Genomic DNA, 17,790 nt, shown 5'->3' with positions numbered 1-17,790 from the left:
ACGTTGATTATTGCCAAGACCGATCAAAGGTCATCGCTGGGTCTGGGTGGTACTGTACCTGTGCTGGAGGGCGGACTGCTGGGCGTGGGGCTGCTGTCGCCAGACATGGTTTCCGCATAGAGAAAACTGTTTGTGTTGGCTTTGATGGCCGCATTGGGGCTGTTTGGCAGCTGAATGCGCGGCATGGGCGCCATCTTGAGTGTGGAAGAGCTGAAAGAACCAAAAAATCAAACATTTATCAAAGAAGTTCGGAACAGAGGAATCTGTGTGCCTGGCAAGCAGGTCCCAGTGCTTGTCAAACCATTCATGTTTAGCCTTAATTCAACGCGTGCAACAGGTGCACTTTCTACTTCCGATTTTGGTCAAACTTCGACCAAGGGAAACCAAATTGGGTCGAGGTCTGTTGTGGACACTTCCTTCCAGCAATTACCCCGTACTCCAGGGCATGACTGGCTGGAGAGGGAAAGGGGGGGAGGGAGAGGTTCCCGATCTGGGCGTGAGTACTTACCCACGATACGAGTTCATTTCTTCTATAATTGTCGGCGCTCTGCCTTGCCATCATTTTCTGGTTTTCTTTTTCGTGTTTCACGCTTTCGTTTCTTTTTTGAATTGTCACCGAATTGGGGGTTTAGTGGATTGTTTGGGCGCATAGAAAAATCTATAACTATTGTTCGATTGATATGTCAGGGCCGTTAGTTGTAAGAGAGTAAGTGGGTCAACGTCCACGTTCTCCAGAGGGATTACGGGTATGTCCAACACTCATGGGAAAGGGATGAGACACAACAACAAGATCCAAATTGAAAGATGAGTCCTCTCTAACCTTTTTGGTTCATCCAATTGAAGTTTCACTTCAATTACTCCAAATTATATGGATTGACATGAGGGAGGAGCCTCCTGGCCAACAATTTCATAATAAACTAACCATAAACTTGTGATTAAATATCGATTGTCTGCAGAGCGCTTCCAGCTGGAATAATATGCCATAATGAGCAGATATATGTGGCTCAAAAGAAAGCAAAAGGAAATAATGATACTCGGGCAAAATCACAGCAATTTAGCGAAGAGGTGAAGAGCGGCTGAGTGAGTACCAAGCGCTCACGGGGAGCAACGAACTCTGGCCGAACCCAACAACCAACACAACCAACAAACCAACAACTAACAACCAAAAACACCAACAAATTGCACTGAAAAAATCGATGAAAGTTAGTCAAAAAAAAAACAAAGAAGAAATGTACAACCCCCCCATAAAACTTTTTCCCCACTTATGCAATGATATTTTTGTTTTTTTTTGTTGGTTTTGCATAAGAGGATGGGTGGCGGGGAGGGAGGGGGAGGAGGGCGTGTGTGAGAGCTGCCACCCTCTGCTGTTCACATCGCTGGCAGCTATGACACTTGATTAAGTTGCCAAAGACTGATTGCTACAGGTTTTTGTACCGCACCGTAGCGTAGCGTAGCAGCCAAGGCAATCTGTGTCAGCGGCAGCATCTGCAGCTGGTTGGGGCACCAAGGGATCGAAGACTTAGATACCCTGGGATGCAGACAAGTCGAGGCTTAGCCGGATGCTGCAGATGCTGCCCCCTGATAGGGTAAGAAGTTCAGTTAGAGCAGCAGCAGCAGCATCCCAACAGCAAAAGACCAATCCGCTTTGGGTTCCGTTACTGCAAAACTTGGCTCCACTCGTCTCTAGCTGTCTCTCTCTCTCTCTCTCTCGGTGTGTGTGTGTACTCCGTATATTGCACGAGTATTTCCCATGAATAGTTTTCCTTTGTTTGCAGCTTCTTCTCGCCACCTGATATCTGATGAATTATATGTACAAATAAATGAATAAAGAATTGTGGGAATAAAGCTCTGAGTGGGGAAGGGGCAGAGTGCGCAGAGGGGCAGAGGGGCGCTGCAGTTCATAAGCCGTATCATTCATTAGCCATATGCTAAAGATCAAAAACGAGTGTGGGGTGCGGGGGGAGAGATCTCCATTCAGTCATTCGAGTGAGTATATAACTGTATATGGAATTGTTTAATTATAGAACAAGTTGTTCCTCTCCGAAGCGGAGAGTGGGTTGTGTGGAGGCACAGACGCCGCGGCGTTGCAGCAGAGTTTCAGTTTTATTTTTATTAGATGTTATCCGAGACTTGACCAGCTGCCATGCCCCATGCCCCACCCCCATGCCGCCCCCCCTGCCTTGTGTGTGACTAATAAACTTGAACTTGTGTGCGAGAAAACAATTGAAAAATTGATCCGATGAGAGAGCCTCATGCGGGGCATGGATGGGTGGAAAGGGTACCAGGGAGGCCGTAATTCTTATCCCATTCAATTGCTTTTGTTGGTTGTTTTGTCACACACATGTAATCCATCCATCTATCTGTCTATATATCTAATTATGCAGATGTTGTGATGTGGTAATAATGCCTGGGGCTTGGGGAACTGCACGTACCACCGAAAAGACAGAACATGGACCAGGGCCATATGGCGATGAATAGGAGAACGGGCTAGATCGAATTCGAGCCATAACGAAAGTGGATTGAGCACTTCAACAGAACAGTTTCGAAATTCCAATGAAAACCCTTAATTAAAAAGCGAGACCGAGAGACAGACGGAGATTTCGAAAGATCCTTTGCTCAAGTGGCAAACAGATGCCAGACAGCCAGCATCTCGAGGGTTTGCCCACAAACTACCTGCTCGAGAGATTGCATCGATAAGTAAACTACAGAAACGCACAGCTGTTGCACCGATCTCCCATTCACCATTTTCCATTTTCCATTTGCCATTAGTTTTGGTCGAGTCAAGTGAGGAAAATCTTATCCAACGGCAAGACAAATCTGGCAGCGTGCAAATTCCGTGCTGGAAAACGTGTTTAACGCTGAGAAACGAGCATTTCTTTCAACCGAAATGCATTTCAAATGTTGAACGTGCCTTCGACTAAATATTCAACTAGTCAGAATGGTGATTGATTACGAAACACATTAAAAACCAGCTTATTACTGCTGGGATCCCCTTCGAGGCCAAAACAGGGTACACCTTTACTTGATTTGGAATACCCGTGGACAAGCTTTGGCTGCCCCTTGGATCGATCCCCATGGTAGACGCCCTCGAAAAGCAAACAAAACGCCCACAAAAACAAGCGACACGACGACAAACAATCAGAGACCCAATAGATTGAAGCAATATTGATGAATTATACAAAATACAGACTGGGAAAACTGGAAAAACAAAGAAGGAAAACAGAAAATTCTGTTACAACACTTGAAGCGGTATCGGTATCGGGGAAAATTGGGTCAACCGAGGGAGTGAAATGAAGGGGAACGTTAGGGGGGGGGAAATGAAGTAAGCGACTTAATCAAAGCTCTCAAACTGTTGTTCAAACTGTAGTAGGCTTAAGCGGAAGGTGTGAAGCTTATGCTCGAGAAACGCACTGTAGGACACACACACTGTGGCACTGTGGCACTGCGGCACTGTGGCACCGCCTGTGAATACTTTAAAATCAATTAGTTGCTGTTGAAACGTCCGCGTCTACTAAAATACAAATCCCATTTACTTAACGCCTCTGTTGACATATTTCTGTTTTATAATTTTATTTTTATGCCCGGAACTGTCTGCACCTCCGAAGGGGAGGACAGGGGAGGAACTGCCGACCTCTCTCTCTCTTTCAGACTCTATTTCTGATTTCTGGTGAATGTTTCGTTGGCAGTTCCCGCTAATTTGTGCTCTTCCCCGGAGGCTTAACATTCTCCAGGGCGGAAGCCAGCTGTGATCCGAAAGCGAAAATTCCATGTCAGGTTTTTGGGTGGATGCCTGAATGAATAATGTGGCGGGCGTGCTCGAGACCTAGCTCCTCGAGGAGATGGTGCACGAGAGGAATACCAATTGGTAGAACACTAGACAGACAGACATGTCTGAGGGGCTTTGCGAGAGGCAGGTCAAGGAGGGACCCATCAACATAGTGTGTTGGGTAAGCGCCAAGAGACAGAAGAAGTTATGGAAAAACCCTCTAGAGAGACAAAAGACTACTATTATCGGCCTTACAGTTTGAAAAGCACTGAATGGTATCCAGCCACAGCTGTTGAAGCTTCAGACAGACAAATGTTTCCACAATGACAACAACCTTTAATAAAATATAAAGTAAAACATAAACACGGAAGTCTACCCCCCCCACCCCTCCCACAGGTAGATGTACTTACATGTACATATGTATGTATGTATGTATCTAGATAGCAGCAGTATGCGATGCAGCGACAAAAGATGAAAAAACCCATGACAGAGAGAGAGAGAGAGATAGGGAGGACAGACTTTGTTCCAGACGGCGGGCCTCGACTGTCATTAAAAGCGACGACACCTGTTTAAAGTTGTGGCAGTCCCTCTCCAACCCCCCCCCCCCTTACCCTCCACCGTGCATCCAGCACTCCTTCCTCTCCTTTCTCCCTGTCACTTTTGTGAGTTCTTTTCGTGCTGCATTTACCGCAATTATTTACTTAGGCCATCGCTCGGATGCGGGCTCTTCAAAAAGGTAGAGCCAAACCAAACAAAACACGGAATTAGATGAATTCCCCAACAGCATTTCCTCACTAATTACACGAAAGAGAACCAAGCACACACACGCACTCGCACACACTTTTGTATACCCTGTAATCGAAGGGCATAGGCGTATAGCTGGATCTGCTGCCGATCGGTTGTTTTTTATGCCCGAATATAGGTAAAACTTTGACATTTATCACATCCAAGTGTGTGTTTTTGATAGGGTATTCCCTAGTCGGCATTTGAGGGCTGCTTTCGGTGCATTGAACTGCCTGCAGGTGGAGCAAGAGGGGAAGGAACCTGTGCTGCCGCTGACCCACATTGATTGAATTGCATTTGAATTCGTTTTCATTTCCATGTCAATCTCCCAGCCAGCCAGTCAGTCATTCAGTCAGTCGATCAACGAGCTTTCAGGTTGTCCAAACCAATTGCAGTGTCAATTGGGGAAAAGACATCATCTTGCTCTCCTCTTCAATCAGCTTCAACCATCATTCACCTCTGTCTGTCGCTGCATCTCTCTTTCGCTCGCCTCTCACCCTCCCTCTGCCGCTGTCTCGCTCTCACGCCAGTTGGCAGAGCTTTCGGGAGCTTCTTCTTCTAAATAACTGCTGACTGACACGATTCCCATTCCTTGGCTCTGGCATTTCTGGCTTTTCTTCTGCTTCCTTCTTTCTTCGTTCTTCGTTCTTCGCTCGTTCTCTTTTGCTTTGGCACGAGTGTTCGTTCTCGTCGCTTGCCTTGTGTATAAACAAAAGCGTACATTCAAAAAATAAATACAATAAAAAAAGCCATACAAAATCTTTTTTCGACTTGTTTACCTTGAATCGCATTGAATTGAAGTTCAAATAATTAATTATAATTTTAGCTTGCGGTTTTTTAAATGTTTTTCTTTTTTTTTGTTTTTTTGCTTTTACTTTTGCACTTAATGCGCTTTTGCAAAAGGTTTTTTTTAATAATATTTCTTAAATGAGAATTGGTTTTTTGCTGTTTTTTTTTTTATTTTAATTTACGAGTGTTATTGGTAAACGTTTTGAAAGGGGATTTCTGGCAGCAAACTTTTATTGCTGTAATCAATGCGAGTAAAAAGCTGTCAATCGCTTACAGTGAAGACTGCACCGGTGGACACCCCCATTTGGGAGCAAAGGCCTTTTCCCCACTGGTATAAAGATACGATTGTTGGTAATTATCAGGGGGGTCCACTACTGATATGTTTTAGTTGCAAATTCACCTTTCCGGCGGCTTCTGTGTATCCTTTAGGACAGCCAAATTGGACATTGGGAAACCTGATCCTTGTGTGCCCCGTCAAGGCTTGAAAGATCGCCCAAATTTGGCTGCAGACTGTAGTCTTTCTTGCCCATAAGCAATTAGGCAAGAAAAAACCAAAAAACAAAGAAAAATGAAGAAAAAACATGAGCAAAGCCGCATAACTGTGCCAAGGCGACCCATTCCAAGTAGCAGAAGAAACGAGGCAACATTTATTTTCAGAGCCGTTTTGTTGCTTTTGGCCAGAATATGCAAAGTGCGAATGTGAAACGAGAACCGTTAGAGCGTGAGAGAGATAGCAGCTAGCTGCACAGAGCACATGCATAGCTGTAATTTTAGAGGGCGCCCTAAACAATGTTAAACAGAGGCCAAAATGGATTCTATGGGGGAAATGGAAATGGACACGAAATATATCAAATTTCATGGGGAAGCACCATGTGCAACGACTTGCGTTGCGTTTGGGTTTAGGTTTGGGGCTGGGGTGAGGGTAAGGGTGAGGGCAAGAGGAAGCAGCTGCTACTACAGATTTCCATCTTCTCCGAAGTGGGTTTCCGATTACAACAGGCGGAAAAGGATGAGAGGATGATGCTTCGTTGAGTGGAATATGTGCCCAAGATCTTGTCCTGTGGCAGGTGGTCCCTCAAGGAAATCCGGAAACACTTGTTCCGCTCTCTTTCCAGACTCGAAAACTTCCTCAACAGAGAGGGATGAGGTGAGCGGGGAACGAGATAGCGATAGAGACAAAAGCAAATCCAGCTAAAATAAAACCCCACAGCACAAAAAAGTCAACGACGGCACCAACTGGCACGAACCTGGCTCAAACCAACAACAATCACAAATGTGCAACAACAAAGAGTAAAGCAAAAGCAAAAGCAAATACAGAGAGAGGAAAACCGAAAACAATTGCGAATTTTCGCATTTGGTAAAATGTTACAACTGTCCCACACATAAAACGCGAACAGAGCCCCGAGTCATTTATTTAATTGCCCCAAAAACCAAAAACCAAAAAAAAACGAAAACAAACAATGTTAAAATGGGGAATACTCAGTTTGAGAATCAATAAGCATTAAGTAAACGTTGCGTGCTCGCAAGCTGGCCAGAGAGGGGGATTAAGACATTGAGGTAGTATTTGGATATGTACATGCGTATAGTATAGTATTCCTGATCAAAAAGTTAAAGAATCAATAATTACTTTGGTGAGGAAGGCATACCACTCGTCAACTTCTCAATCTTCCTCTGTTGTTTAGTAGAGAGATGTATCTTTTCCACCTGTAATTATTACATTCCTCATTTGTTTCAGTCTCCCCTGTCATTCTCACTGATTGTTTTTGCTAATTGCCATGCCCTGGCAGCTTTGCAGCGAATTTGGGAACGCTAAAGAGATTAGAGACACTTAAAGCTAACGCACCTGTTTAAATATGTTGGTATCCAATTGGAGCAGCAGTGGCAGTGGCAGCAGCAGACCCGTTAATAAGACATTAATTTCATTAAAGAAAAGAAACAAATTTTCGCACAAACGTTGACACACACATGCAAAAAGACGCACACGAACACACACGAGAACCGCAGAGCAGCAGCGCGCAACAGATGGATTTAGGGTGGACGGGGGTGGATAGATTTTCGATACGACTGCTACAGGTAGAACAGGTAGTCGTTGCTGTTTTTGTTGGTGTTGCACAAAATATATAAAAACAAAAAAAAATATTAACTGCAGCACTTTCACTCAGGTTAGAGGCATTTCTTCACTCTTCGCTTCGCATAGGTGTTTTTTTTTTGTGGTCTCGCAAAGGTATTGTACGCGTGCGTAACGTTGGCAACCACCAATCTTGGCTCTGATTTTTCCGCCTAAACTGGCTCGCTCCGAACGACGAAAATTGTTTGTCGAAAGGCCCGACTGATTTCGTTTGGTTTAAATGCAGTTTTCAATTTCTTTCGCCGACGACTGCACCTCAGTAACCGTAAATTTGCGAAAGTGTGGGAGTGATTGACGATATTTTAGGTGGTATTTTTTCAGCGGAAAATATAGATATTTTTTTGAGACATCAACGGAATTCTCTGAATTCTTAAAAAAAAACGGCACCGTCTTGTTGTTTCATGGTTCGCGGCTAAAATTTTTGTGAGACAACCATACCGTCCGACCCTCAGAAATATACCAAAATATACCATCTCAATGAAAAAATATACCGTAAATATACTGACGAGTTCAGGTTATATTATACTTATTCCTCGTTTTTGATATTCCGTCAAATATTACTAGCTAGATAAGACCCACAGCCCTACCCAGATAATTTGATCATATTAATGAATCAATTTTCTGCTTGACTGGCTTATTTCAAATACTTGACTTGTTTTCCTGCTACTACGATTGCTTTTAATGTTTTTGCCACAATTTTAATGCCTCAACAGCAATGTAGTGTCGCGTATATCGACCTTAACCCACTTAACCCCCCTCTAATTAAACAGTTCAACGACTTGAGGTAAATGGCGGAAAATATTACTGATTGTAAGTTCTTCTTGTAAAGTCATGCCATCTTCCGCTGAACTTAACACAAAAACACGATATCATTCACATGTACTGCGAAAAAATTATTACATTTTCGTTATTTTCGGTGAATTATTACAATATCCCCTTGGTTTGCAATGGGTTAATCGTTCTATGTGAAGGATTGGAAGCCATTTTCCTCGATCTTGATATTCCGTGGAATATTACCACCTATCTAGATCTCTCAGCCCTGCCCACATAATTTTATACAATTAATGAATCAATTTTCTATTTGACTGGCTTATTTTAAATACTTCTTTTCCTGCTATGATTGTTTTTGCCTCAATTTTAGTGCCACAACAACAATATAGTGGCTCCTACATATGTCGACCTCAGCCCATTTAACCCCCCTTGAGGTAACTTGTGGTAAATGGCGGCAAATATTACTGATTGGAAATTCTTCTTGTAGATTCATATCATCTTCCTCTGAACTTAAGAAAACCACGATATCGAACTCCGCTAAAATTATTCAATTTTTATTAATTTCGGTAAAATATTACACTACCCCCTTGGCTTACAATGGGCTAATCGTTATCCGTCAAGGATTGGAAACCATACTCCTGGATTTTTATATTCCGTGGAATATAACTAGAAAGATAGATCTCTCAGCCCTGCCCACATATTTTTATCCAATTAATAAATCAATTTCCTACCTGACTGGTCAATTTTTTATATTTGCTTTTATTTAATTTTGTATAAAAAAGGTTTTAGCGAAAAGGTTAAAAAAAGTGTAATTGAGTAATCGTTCCTATTCATCAAGTTTGATATTCCGCTGAATAATGCTGGCTAACTAAAACCCTCAGCCCTTATCCCATTGATGAATAAATTTTCTACAAGATTAACTACTTTTAAGTACTCCCATTTATTGTATGTTTACTAAAACAAGGTTTTAAAAAAAAGTCTACAAAAAACAGTCGGAATTTTGTTGCACTTGTTGCACATCAACCGGAATATGGTAATTTTCTACCATATTTCGTTAATTTACTGTTAAGATACATACTATTTTCCAAACTGTTTCTAAAACGAAATTTGTAAAAAAATTGTCTCAAATTGATTTGTTTTAGACGTGCTTTTAATTAGTTTCCTGTATATCCTGATCTCAATACTCATTCTCGGTCTCTGTAAGCCTTCAAAATAAAACACTACCTTCAAAATATCGTTGAAATACTTTAAAACTGACTTGAAACTAGAAGAAACTAGCAGAAACTAGTCCTGCATTCATGAGATCCTGGGATATCATCCACCAACATGTCAACTGGGCTATAAATTCAAAATCATTTCTACTTTTCACCAACTGAACCTTTATTTTTGAGAAATTAAAGCAAAGGACAGTTTAAATATATATTGCCTCACTTTAGAACTTTATTCTTATTTTCTAAAACACAAGCTACGAGCACGAAGTACACAAAATCGCGTATATAATCTCTTTGCAAGTTTTCTCTCACTTTCCTCGTCTATTTTTTAAAAACTTTCCTAAGGCCAAAAATGTGTACAAAATATTTCTTTTGTATTAAATTAATCTGTCTTCATTCTTCTTTCTGTTGAACGGAGGGCTATGTTTTTCTTTCTTTGCCAGTCTCTTTTTTCGGCTTGAATAAACTACTTAATTAAAACGATTATCAAAGATCTGCGACTCAGTGTCCTGCTCCGACGGAAGCTGGTCACGATTAAACGTATTCTCTTCGCCCTTCAGCAGACGCTGATAGACCTGAATGGCACGTCCAGTGCGCAACTGCCGATGCTGCAATAGAGAGGCAAGATTAGGTGGCTGGGCGCCCAGGGCTTTGGACCAATCGTTCAACAGGGCCTGGGACTCATCCATTTGGATTACCTCTGCATGCTCGATGCTGTGCAGTAGCTTGTAGTTGGTCAGAAAGTCGCCAATCTTCTCAGTTAGCGAATCGAACAGCACCACATGAGTGGGCAGGGCAGTGCGAGGATGGATCGGTATGTGTGAGCTCAGCCAGTGATTGGGAGACTCATAGAAGCGATCTGCTTCATCCTTAAAGTTCTCCTGATTCTTCAGATTCGGCTCGCAGGTGAGAAACCTCATGGTAACATTCTCGTGAATGTGGCTACAGGAACAGGCAAAGATTAGCTTGAGGATTGACAGAGGTCCAAATAAAACTCACCTGTAAAACGGTGTCGAGTGGCATGGCATTAAGAAGAGTATGTTAGCCCGGTGTTCGCGCTCATCACGATATTCTTGGGCAATATCCCTTAGTTTTGGCATCAGATCGATGGGTCCCTTCTGGTGGACCGTGCTCAAGTACCAGGCGGGCAGCACATTTCCTAATAGAATCACAAATGCGCTGCACCAGAGCATTGTGGACGAGGCACGGTAGCTCCAGCGGGACACGGCATCCACGCACACATACAGGCACAAGGGCAGCAGCGAGGACACAAAACGGAACTCCTTATGCTCCACCGTACTCAGCACGACCAGTGTGAGGAAAATGGTAATCAGTAATTGCTTGCTAACCTCGTGCTTTTCCGATTTGCGGACTGTTTCCATGATGCCGTATATAAACGGGAGAGTGTTGATGCCCAGCACTGTGGGTAGGCCGACGGTGAAGTACCAATACCACGGATGCGAGCCATAGAAGCTGCCAATGTTGTTGAAGATGTTGTACTTGAGGAACTCGTACGGCGTCACAATGAGGTGGCCGTGCCAGTACGTGTCGATGGCAATGCCCAAGCCGGCAACAAGTAAGCTGAAAGAAAAACCACAAGAATTAGTAACAACATTTACCCAAAAAAGGCTCCACCACTCACCCGATGACCAAGAAACGCTTCAGGATCAACTCCACCACGGACTGCCGACTCTTGCGGAGATGATAGAGCGACAGGGGAAGCCAGATGACAGCAGCCGTGGGACGCAGGAAGCAACAGATGGCAGCGGGCCACAAATATGCGGTTCCCTCGCCATACCACGGGAAGTAGCTCAACGCAATTGTGGTCAGCGATGCCTCCAAGGTGTTGGCCAGCGTGCGCGAGCCAGTGTAGAACCAGAACCAAGGCACCAAGATCAGAAACAAGGCCCACTTACGCTTGCCGGTCCACACATAGAAGCGATAGTCGGAGTAGGCCGTCAAGGTGGCCTGGAGGATGCGCGGCAACAGCACCAGCAGCTGAACGCTGTCCAGATGGAGCAGAGCAAGCAGTTTGTACAGTCCAGCAATCAGCACGGGATACACATAGCTGCGTATGCCCTGGACCCACTCCCATGTCAAGTAGCCATATCTAAAAAAATATATGTATATATAAATGATAATCGTTGGAGTGGCTGTCGCTTTCTCCTACCCAAAGGTCAGTTTGTGGGCCACTTCCAGACTTTGCCAGTATTCGTCGGGCACGTAATAAGTCTTAACCACGAAAACGGAAGCCAAGCGAACGCCCAGAATCAGCCCAAAAACGTACAGCAGATTCATCGCTGCGGGGGGCGCTAACACGCTTCTTGCGAGGGAAAAGCGCGTGTGTGGTAGTCTGGTCAGGTTAGTACAGCCGTTGCTGTCAACTGAAATGAGTAATGAACGTTGGCCGTGCCGTAAATTTACATATTTATATTTTGGACATTTGTTGTTTGCGGCAATCGAACCTAACCTTAAAAAACGGCCACCGTCAGAGGTCGGCCGTGGCGACGAGGTGCGTGTATATTCGATTTAAAAGACGACACACTGTCGTTTATTCTCACAATATTTTTCTATTTTAGCGACGACAACGAAACGACACAATTTTTGGCGGCCTATAAATAACGCGAATAGAAGACCAAAGCAAAAGTGGAGACCGACGCCGACGCTGTCGTTGTGCTGCGCAGGGCTGCTGTGAACCGTTTCGAGAGTGATATCGATATATCGCCAGAGAGGGAGCCGCCGTGCAGTTATGTGGCACATTGTTTCCACTGCTCCGATGCGAAACGCCGTTTCACGTTTGCTCATCCATCAAAAGCATCCAGCCACAGTATTGGCAACAAGCCTCCCCCGAAATTATGGCCGGGGGCGACATTGGAACAATTTTTTGGCGAAAATGTTTGGCAAATATTTGGCCGTTACGAATATTGTGGGGTCCGGACTTCTGCTGGTGGCCGGCGACGCAGTCACACAACAATATGAAAGAGCCGTTCATAAGAGATTGTTCGACTTTCACCGTTCGGGATGCATGTTCCTAACGGGTTTGGCTGTTGGCCCAGTGCAGCATGCATTCTATAGTCACCTAGATGAATACCTGCCGGATTCGAAACGTATTACTGCAGTGAAGAAGATCTTTTTCGATCAGATGTTCATGTCGCCAACATATATATTTCTGTTCTTCTATGTATCCAGCCTGCTGGAGGGCAAAACAATCAGGGAGTCTAATGCAGAAATTCGCGAGAAATTCCTATACACCTGGATGATCGACTGTTTGATCTGGCCAGCAGTACAGTACCTGAATTTTCGCTTTCTCAATCCCAGGCATCGTGTGGTCTTCATAAACGTGACCAACTGTATGTACATAGTCCTGCTCTCTTATATAAAGCACGATTGGGCCCTCCATAATCAAAATCCTGAAATAAAAGAAAAATCCGACTAGAATCCATACATCGATTGCCCCCTCACTCATCGATTTTCATTTCAAATCAACCCTCAACAATGATAAACAGCAACACTTTCGTAACGTAAATGGAAAAAAGAGAGAAAGAATACAATACACAAAGAGGAAAGAAGGACGGTAGGGAGACGAGCGTTAATTTTGAATTGTCTGCCCGCCGCCTGTAGGCTGTGCAGTGCAGAATGTTGTCCATCCGCTGCGTACGGCTGCTGCCTTGGGGCCCGAATCCGCTCCGGCCGCTCCTAGCCAAACAAATCGATGTACCTGTCGTCCATCAGCGTTCCTTCACAGCCCTCTCCAGAATCCGCACACGAGTACCTGCTGATGTAATCGCTGGAAGAGCATGTGGCCGTCGAATGATCAGTGGCAAGACGGGCGAGCCCCTGACACTGCTCCTCCATCGCTGGACAAAGCTGGCGTGGAGCAACATGTTCGGCAAGTACCTGCTGGTCACAAATGTGTTGGGCTCCGGCCTGCTCATGGTCGTCGGCGATGTGATTGCCCAGGAGTACGAGTATCGCAGGGGACTGCGGCGACACGATCGCTATGATACGGATCGCATGCTCCGCATGTTTGTAGCCGGAGCACTGCAGGGACCACTCCACCACTACGTCTACAACTGGATGGATCGCATTATGCCGGCGCGTACCATGAAGAACATTGCCAAGAAGATACTCATCGACCAGCTGGTCATGTCGCCCGCCTGCATTCTGATATTCTTCTACTCCGTGTGCTATCTGGAGGGTCAAACGCTCGAGTGCACAAACAATGAGCTGATTGGGAAATTCCCCTACATATATTTGCTGGACTGGATGACCTGGCCGGCGGCACAGTATCTAAACTTTCGTTACCTGGACACCAAATATCGCGTTACGTTCGTGAACATCTGCACGGCCGTGTACAATGTTTTGATTTCCTACATGAAGCATGACTTCGGTATACATTTGCCGCTGGAGCAGGAAGCACAACCAACATTCGTTGAATCACTCAGCCAGGGATTAAGAGCGCCCCCGGCAACAGCACCGACATCGGAAGCAGACACAGCAAACGACAAAGCCACACCGAAGAAAACGCACTAAACACCTTAGTACTTTTTGTGATATTGATAAACGATCCAATCTAAATTCTTAAGTCTACGACGACTATGTGTAATTATTTGTGCACATTTTTTTAAAGAAAAGAAAGAGGCTATTAGTAAAGCTAAAAATATATATATATAGCGCACACTATTCCCCCATTATTATCTAATCTAGTCGCCTGCCTGTCACATTACTTGATCTCGATGGTCTCCACGGGTTGGATGCCAAAGATATGCTGTGCCAGCATTAGCTGCTCCTGGGTGATGAAGTTCGCTAGGAGTGTGATGATATTCTCATTGCAGCGTGCAATCTGTTGCCTGGTGATGGTCTTAAACTCGTCCCTGGCGCCCTTGTCCGCTCCCCGAGTGCCGATGCGACGAGCCGGCGCACCAGCACTGGCCGGCCCACCGCTCGACACACCTGTGGGTGAACCAGTTAGCTCGAAATTGGAATCCTCCACCTGGGAGTTCCATATGTGCGAGAGTTCCTCAATCAAATCGATGCCAATGATGTAGGTGGAAAGGATGCGCAGATTGAACGACTTGCGTTGCTTGATCACGCTGAAGATCTGCTGGGTGAGCCGCAAGTCGTTGAGAAGATTCAACTGCTGCAGCACCAGGAGATCACCAAGCAGACGATCGGAGCAGTTGGGCTCGTATACCTGGCGGCTGATGCGACTAATGATGGCTCCCGTGCAGTATTGGACGAGGGCGGCTCGAGTGAGGGGCAGAAAGACCATGTGACGATGACCCTTGAGCGTCATGTTCTCCAACAGATGGCCATTTGTGGCGGGCAGCTCGCCAATGATCTTCAATATGCACTGGAAGCCCTGGAGCTAAAGGGGAAGGAGACAACCGTGAGAAAGATAAGCCTCCAGTTTACGGGACACGATCTACTTACAGTCATGCTCCCCTGCATTAGATTGAGACTGAGGATCTGCAGGCTCTGCACCAAACTGCTCTGGGTAGTCATTTCCCCCATCAGTTTGTTGGCCTCGTCGCGATGGCCAAAGTAAATGGCTAGATCGAAGAGGAATCGCGATATCCATGGCGCCAGCGGCAGGGCCACCATCAATTGGCTGAAGTCCCGCTGAAATTGATCCGTGTTGAGCAGCTGCCAGCACTGGGCCGCGTGCAGAAAGGCATTCGACAGATCCGGACTGATGGGCGTCGTCAGCGAGAACTTGGGCGGCTCCATGGTCTGATCCTCAGAGCCGTCGCCATCTGGCGCCCACTCAATAAAGCCTTCGACCAGCACATGACTGACGTCCGCATCATCGATGCGCAGTCGGCAGTTGCGTATGTAGCCATGCAGCGAGTAGATGAACAGGGTGGTGGCATAGAAGAGCACCTTGGAGCTGCCCGGTGGACTGGCGGACAGGATGTCCACCAGCTTCTCCCAGTATACATTCTGGCTGCCCTGCTTACTGAAGGGCAGGAATGGTTCCCAGCCCATCATCTGGCCGCAGAGCATTAGGACTTTGAATATAGTCTTCCAGGGGTCCGTAGGTTCCGATTCCGAGTCCATTATCTGACGCAGATAATACTCCAAGGAGTTGGTGTAGAGCCTGCAGGCCAGCACTGGTGGCAGCTCGGGGGGCTTGTGCTGTATCATCGGCAGCACATCCTCGACCAGTATACGCTGATACAGATCCGGATCCGTTGTCATGCCCTCGGCCAACAGCTCGAGGAGACGCGGAGCGTGCGTTGTGACCGACTTGGGGAATTTCTTAAACATCAATATATAGATGCAGATGCACTGCTCCAGATCGTCGCCGCAGTGGTTGATGGTATGCATGAATATGTTGTGCTGCACATCGGGCGTCAAATGCTTGTACATCTTCACAAAGAACTCCTGCTCCGGTGTGTTCTCGCTCTCGTTCCTTAGGGCATTGGTCAGGGCGTTTATTTCCTGCCACAGCTCTGTATGCTGATTCGGAAAGTTGGTGGCTCTGCAAGCCAATTCATTTGATTAATATTGCATTGATATTGTCTTATTTACTCACATGACACTGAAACACTTGGCCGCCTCCTCGTAGTTCTTGCCATCGCGCTCAAAGAGGTACGCCTCATACTGCACATTGAATGCAGCGGGATACAGCGTCTTGGCCGTGATTATCCAGGCCTTGGCTGCACAGGGATCCCTCTTTCGCAGGCTCTGCGCCTGCTTAACCATGTACAATTCGTTTTCCTCGTTGTTGCGCATTATTTCTTATTTTTTGTCAACAAATCATTTAGCCGGCAGTAGAAGTGTCAAACCATCGATAGTATCGATACTATGATACTATCGAGCTCTTATCGGTCGCTTCCCCTTCTCTACTTTGATTTTGAAAAGTGCAGTGGTGTCAACTGAAAAACTTGAAGACTTCTTTATACATTCATTAAAAAATAGCGACTTTTTAATGGCTTTTTTAACTTTTCTAGTTCTATGAGCCCGATATTGCCACTAGTTCGATGAGCCACTATCGATGGTTTGACAGCTCGAGCACAAGCAACACAGAAAACAAAAAAAAAAAAACGAAAGAGGATAGTTGTTCTTATTGTTCAATTTTGATATTCCGTCGAATATTATTAGCTAGATAAAACAATTTGCCATGCCCACATAATTTTATAAGATTTCTGAATAAATTTTGTACTTAACTGGCTTTTTCTAAATTCTTGCTTTTATTGGATCTTGTCTAAAAAAAGGTTTTAGCGAAATAGGTGAAACAAAAGGTTTTAGCGAAATGGGTCAAAAAAAAAAACCAAAGAGGATAGTCGTTCAGATTGCTTAATGTAGAGATTCCGTTGAATAATGCTGGCTAACTAAAACCCTTAGTTCTGCCTATATAATTATAGTTTATTTTCCTGTTCTTAATTAATCCAGCTATAATTCATATATTTGCCACTAACCAACACAGCTCTCTTAAGTATTTTACAACCCTGGCTAATCGATAGTCGATAAGTGACACAGCTGATGCGAAATTTATATATATTTTTTTTTGTTAACTTCGTGTGATTTTTGCAACTAAAACTAAATTTAGTAAACAAATGAAATGAGCAACGATGATGCGGTCAACATTGTGAAATACACCGGTGACCAAGCGAAAAGCGATAATTCGTGGGCCTACGCGCGGAAGTGAGAGATGATAAATGCAGGGATGCTGATCACATCGCTAAAATCTTTTGGATATACGAAACAAAAACTATTCGTCGGAATCAATGTGTGTATAGAGGAACAGACAATTTCCCTATAAATACAGTCATGTCAAACAGTTGTGTTCATTCTAATTCGGAAGGAAAGACTTGGTGCACACGCCAAATATATATGTTGATACAAACGTAGCTTGCTGATTTTGATTGTCATGCTGCTAAGCAATGACATTCCAAGAGTATAGTCAGAGTTGAAGGAACCAAATTCGTACGTAATAAAAATAGAATGTCAGAAATTAAAACAGATCCCGCGACCAGAGAAGGGCCCTCAACATCTGGGACACAACAGCAGCAGCAGCAACAAGTGTCTGCAAAGGGCACCGCCAAGCCGCCAGAACACGGTGGGTATTTCATATTGGTTATCTATAGGTAGTATTTACACTGCACTCACCTCTGGCAATTCATCGATAGCGTATGTTGCGAGAATGTTCTAGCAGTAAGAACTCCTATTGTTTAATTTATGATACGTAAGTGCATATGTATGTATGTAGAATAACTAATTCCAACGATTTGTCTTACTTTCGCTGTCGCTCAACTTAAAGAGTTTCGTATTTTTAGTTTTTAGCTGTAACAGTATACTTTGCGTAACGGTATTTACCGGACAGTGTTGCCACACAT

At 44.7% G+C, this 17,790-nt stretch overlaps 6 protein-coding genes across 11 annotated transcripts in view; 3 read left to right on the top strand and 3 right to left on the bottom strand.

Annotated features, from left to right (window-relative positions):
• Positions 1-7,922, bottom strand: part of nuf (rab11 family-interacting protein nuf) — a 40,347-nt gene extending 32,425 nt beyond the window's left edge. For 3 of the 4 annotated variants that reach the window (XM_033381604.1, XM_033381605.1, XM_033381606.1), the window contains exon 1: positions 59-210. In XM_033381604.1, coding sequence (XP_033237495.1) covers positions 59-194 — 136 coding nt within the window. In that variant the 5' untranslated portion in view covers positions 195-210. Of the gene's footprint in view, positions 1-58; positions 211-7,181 lie in introns of those variants that run through there. The other variant, XM_015187537.2, reaches the window with a different exon arrangement.
• Positions 7,923-9,596: 1,674 nt separating this feature from the next.
• PIG-B (phosphatidylinositol glycan anchor biosynthesis class B) lies at positions 9,597-11,784 on the bottom strand. 2 transcript variants are annotated; one of them, XM_033383903.1, is made up of 5 exons: positions 11,619-11,784; positions 11,091-11,558; positions 10,448-11,029; positions 10,147-10,390; positions 9,597-10,056 (listed from the first exon to the last, which is right to left on the bottom strand). In XM_033383903.1, the coding sequence occupies exons 1-5, from the start codon at positions 11,744-11,746 to the stop codon at positions 9,919-9,921; spliced, it is 1,560 nt and encodes a 519-aa protein (XP_033239794.1). In that variant the 5' UTR covers positions 11,747-11,784; the 3' UTR covers positions 9,597-9,918. The 2 variants fall into 2 exon arrangements, with proteins under 2 accessions (XP_033239794.1, XP_033239793.1); XM_033383902.1 differs by having other exon boundaries at positions 9,597-10,390.
• Positions 11,785-12,171: 387 nt separating this feature from the next.
• On the top strand, positions 12,172-12,892 carry LOC4813352 (mpv17-like protein 2). The gene has a single exon (XM_001353646.4). It carries the CDS (start codon positions 12,198-12,200, stop codon positions 12,882-12,884), a length of 687 nt encoding a protein of 228 aa, XP_001353682.4. The 5' UTR covers positions 12,172-12,197; the 3' UTR covers positions 12,885-12,892.
• Positions 12,893-12,934: 42 nt separating this feature from the next.
• Positions 12,935-14,131, top strand: LOC6900624 (mpv17-like protein 2). Its single transcript, XM_002134961.3, has one exon. It carries the CDS (start codon positions 13,085-13,087, stop codon positions 13,979-13,981), a length of 897 nt encoding a protein of 298 aa, XP_002134997.1. The 5' UTR covers positions 12,935-13,084; the 3' UTR covers positions 13,982-14,131.
• IntS10 (integrator complex subunit 10) lies at positions 13,984-16,322 on the bottom strand. The gene is made up of 3 exons (XM_001353645.4): positions 15,987-16,322; positions 14,882-15,932; positions 13,984-14,816 (listed from the first exon to the last, which is right to left on the bottom strand). Exons 1-3 carry the CDS (start codon positions 16,184-16,186, stop codon positions 14,172-14,174), a joined length of 1,896 nt encoding a protein of 631 aa, XP_001353681.1. The 5' UTR covers positions 16,187-16,322; the 3' UTR covers positions 13,984-14,171.
• A 568-nt stretch (positions 16,323-16,890) lies between these two features.
• LOC4813429 (phosphatase and actin regulator 4) overlaps positions 16,891-17,790 on the top strand; it is a 114,509-nt gene continuing 113,609 nt past the window's right edge. The window contains exon 1 of one of the 2 annotated variants that reach the window (XM_033383891.1): positions 16,891-17,513. In XM_033383891.1, coding sequence (XP_033239782.1) covers positions 17,399-17,513 — 115 coding nt within the window. In that variant the 5' untranslated portion in view covers positions 16,891-17,398. The remainder of the gene's footprint in view (positions 17,514-17,790) is intronic. The other variant, XM_033383898.1, reaches the window with a different exon arrangement.

The sequence above is a fragment of the Drosophila pseudoobscura genome, chromosome X (assembly GCF_009870125.1).
Source record: "Drosophila pseudoobscura strain MV-25-SWS-2005 chromosome X, UCI_Dpse_MV25, whole genome shotgun sequence".
NCBI lineage: Eukaryota > Metazoa > Arthropoda > Insecta > Diptera > Drosophilidae > Drosophila > Drosophila pseudoobscura.
Note: the sequence above shows the minus strand (reverse complement) of the source record. Positions and strands in the feature narration are given on the sequence as shown.

What these genes read in the sequence shown, in the direction of transcription:
- PIG-B (XM_033383902.1), bottom strand. Translation starts at nt 11,746, where the DNA reads ATGAATCTGCTGTACGTTTTTGGGCTGATTCTGGGCGTTCGCTTGGCT. An exon ending in GCCCACAAACTGACCTTTGG is followed by an intron (nt 11,559 to 11,618) that starts GTAGGAGAAAGC and finishes ATATTTTTTTAG; the next exon opens with ATATGGCTACTTGACATGGG. An exon ending in AAGCGTTTCTTGGTCATCGG is followed by an intron (nt 11,030 to 11,090) that starts GTGAGTGGTGGA and finishes TTTTTCTTTCAG; the next exon opens with CTTACTTGTTGCCGGCTTGG.
- LOC4813352 (XM_001353646.4), top strand. Translation starts at nt 12,198, where the DNA reads ATGTGGCACATTGTTTCCACTGCTCCGATGCGAAACGCCGTTTCACGT.
- LOC6900624 (XM_002134961.3), top strand. Translation starts at nt 13,085, where the DNA reads ATGTTGTCCATCCGCTGCGTACGGCTGCTGCCTTGGGGCCCGAATCCG.
- IntS10 (XM_001353645.4), bottom strand. Translation starts at nt 16,186, where the DNA reads ATGCGCAACAACGAGGAAAACGAATTGTACATGGTTAAGCAGGCGCAG. An exon ending in GCCAAGTGTTTCAGTGTCAT is followed by an intron (nt 15,933 to 15,986) that starts GTGAGTAAATAA and finishes ATTGGCTTGCAG; the next exon opens with AGCCACCAACTTTCCGAATC. An exon ending in TAATGCAGGGGAGCATGACT is followed by an intron (nt 14,817 to 14,881) that starts GTAAGTAGATCG and finishes CTTCCCCTTTAG; the next exon opens with CTCCAGGGCTTCCAGTGCAT.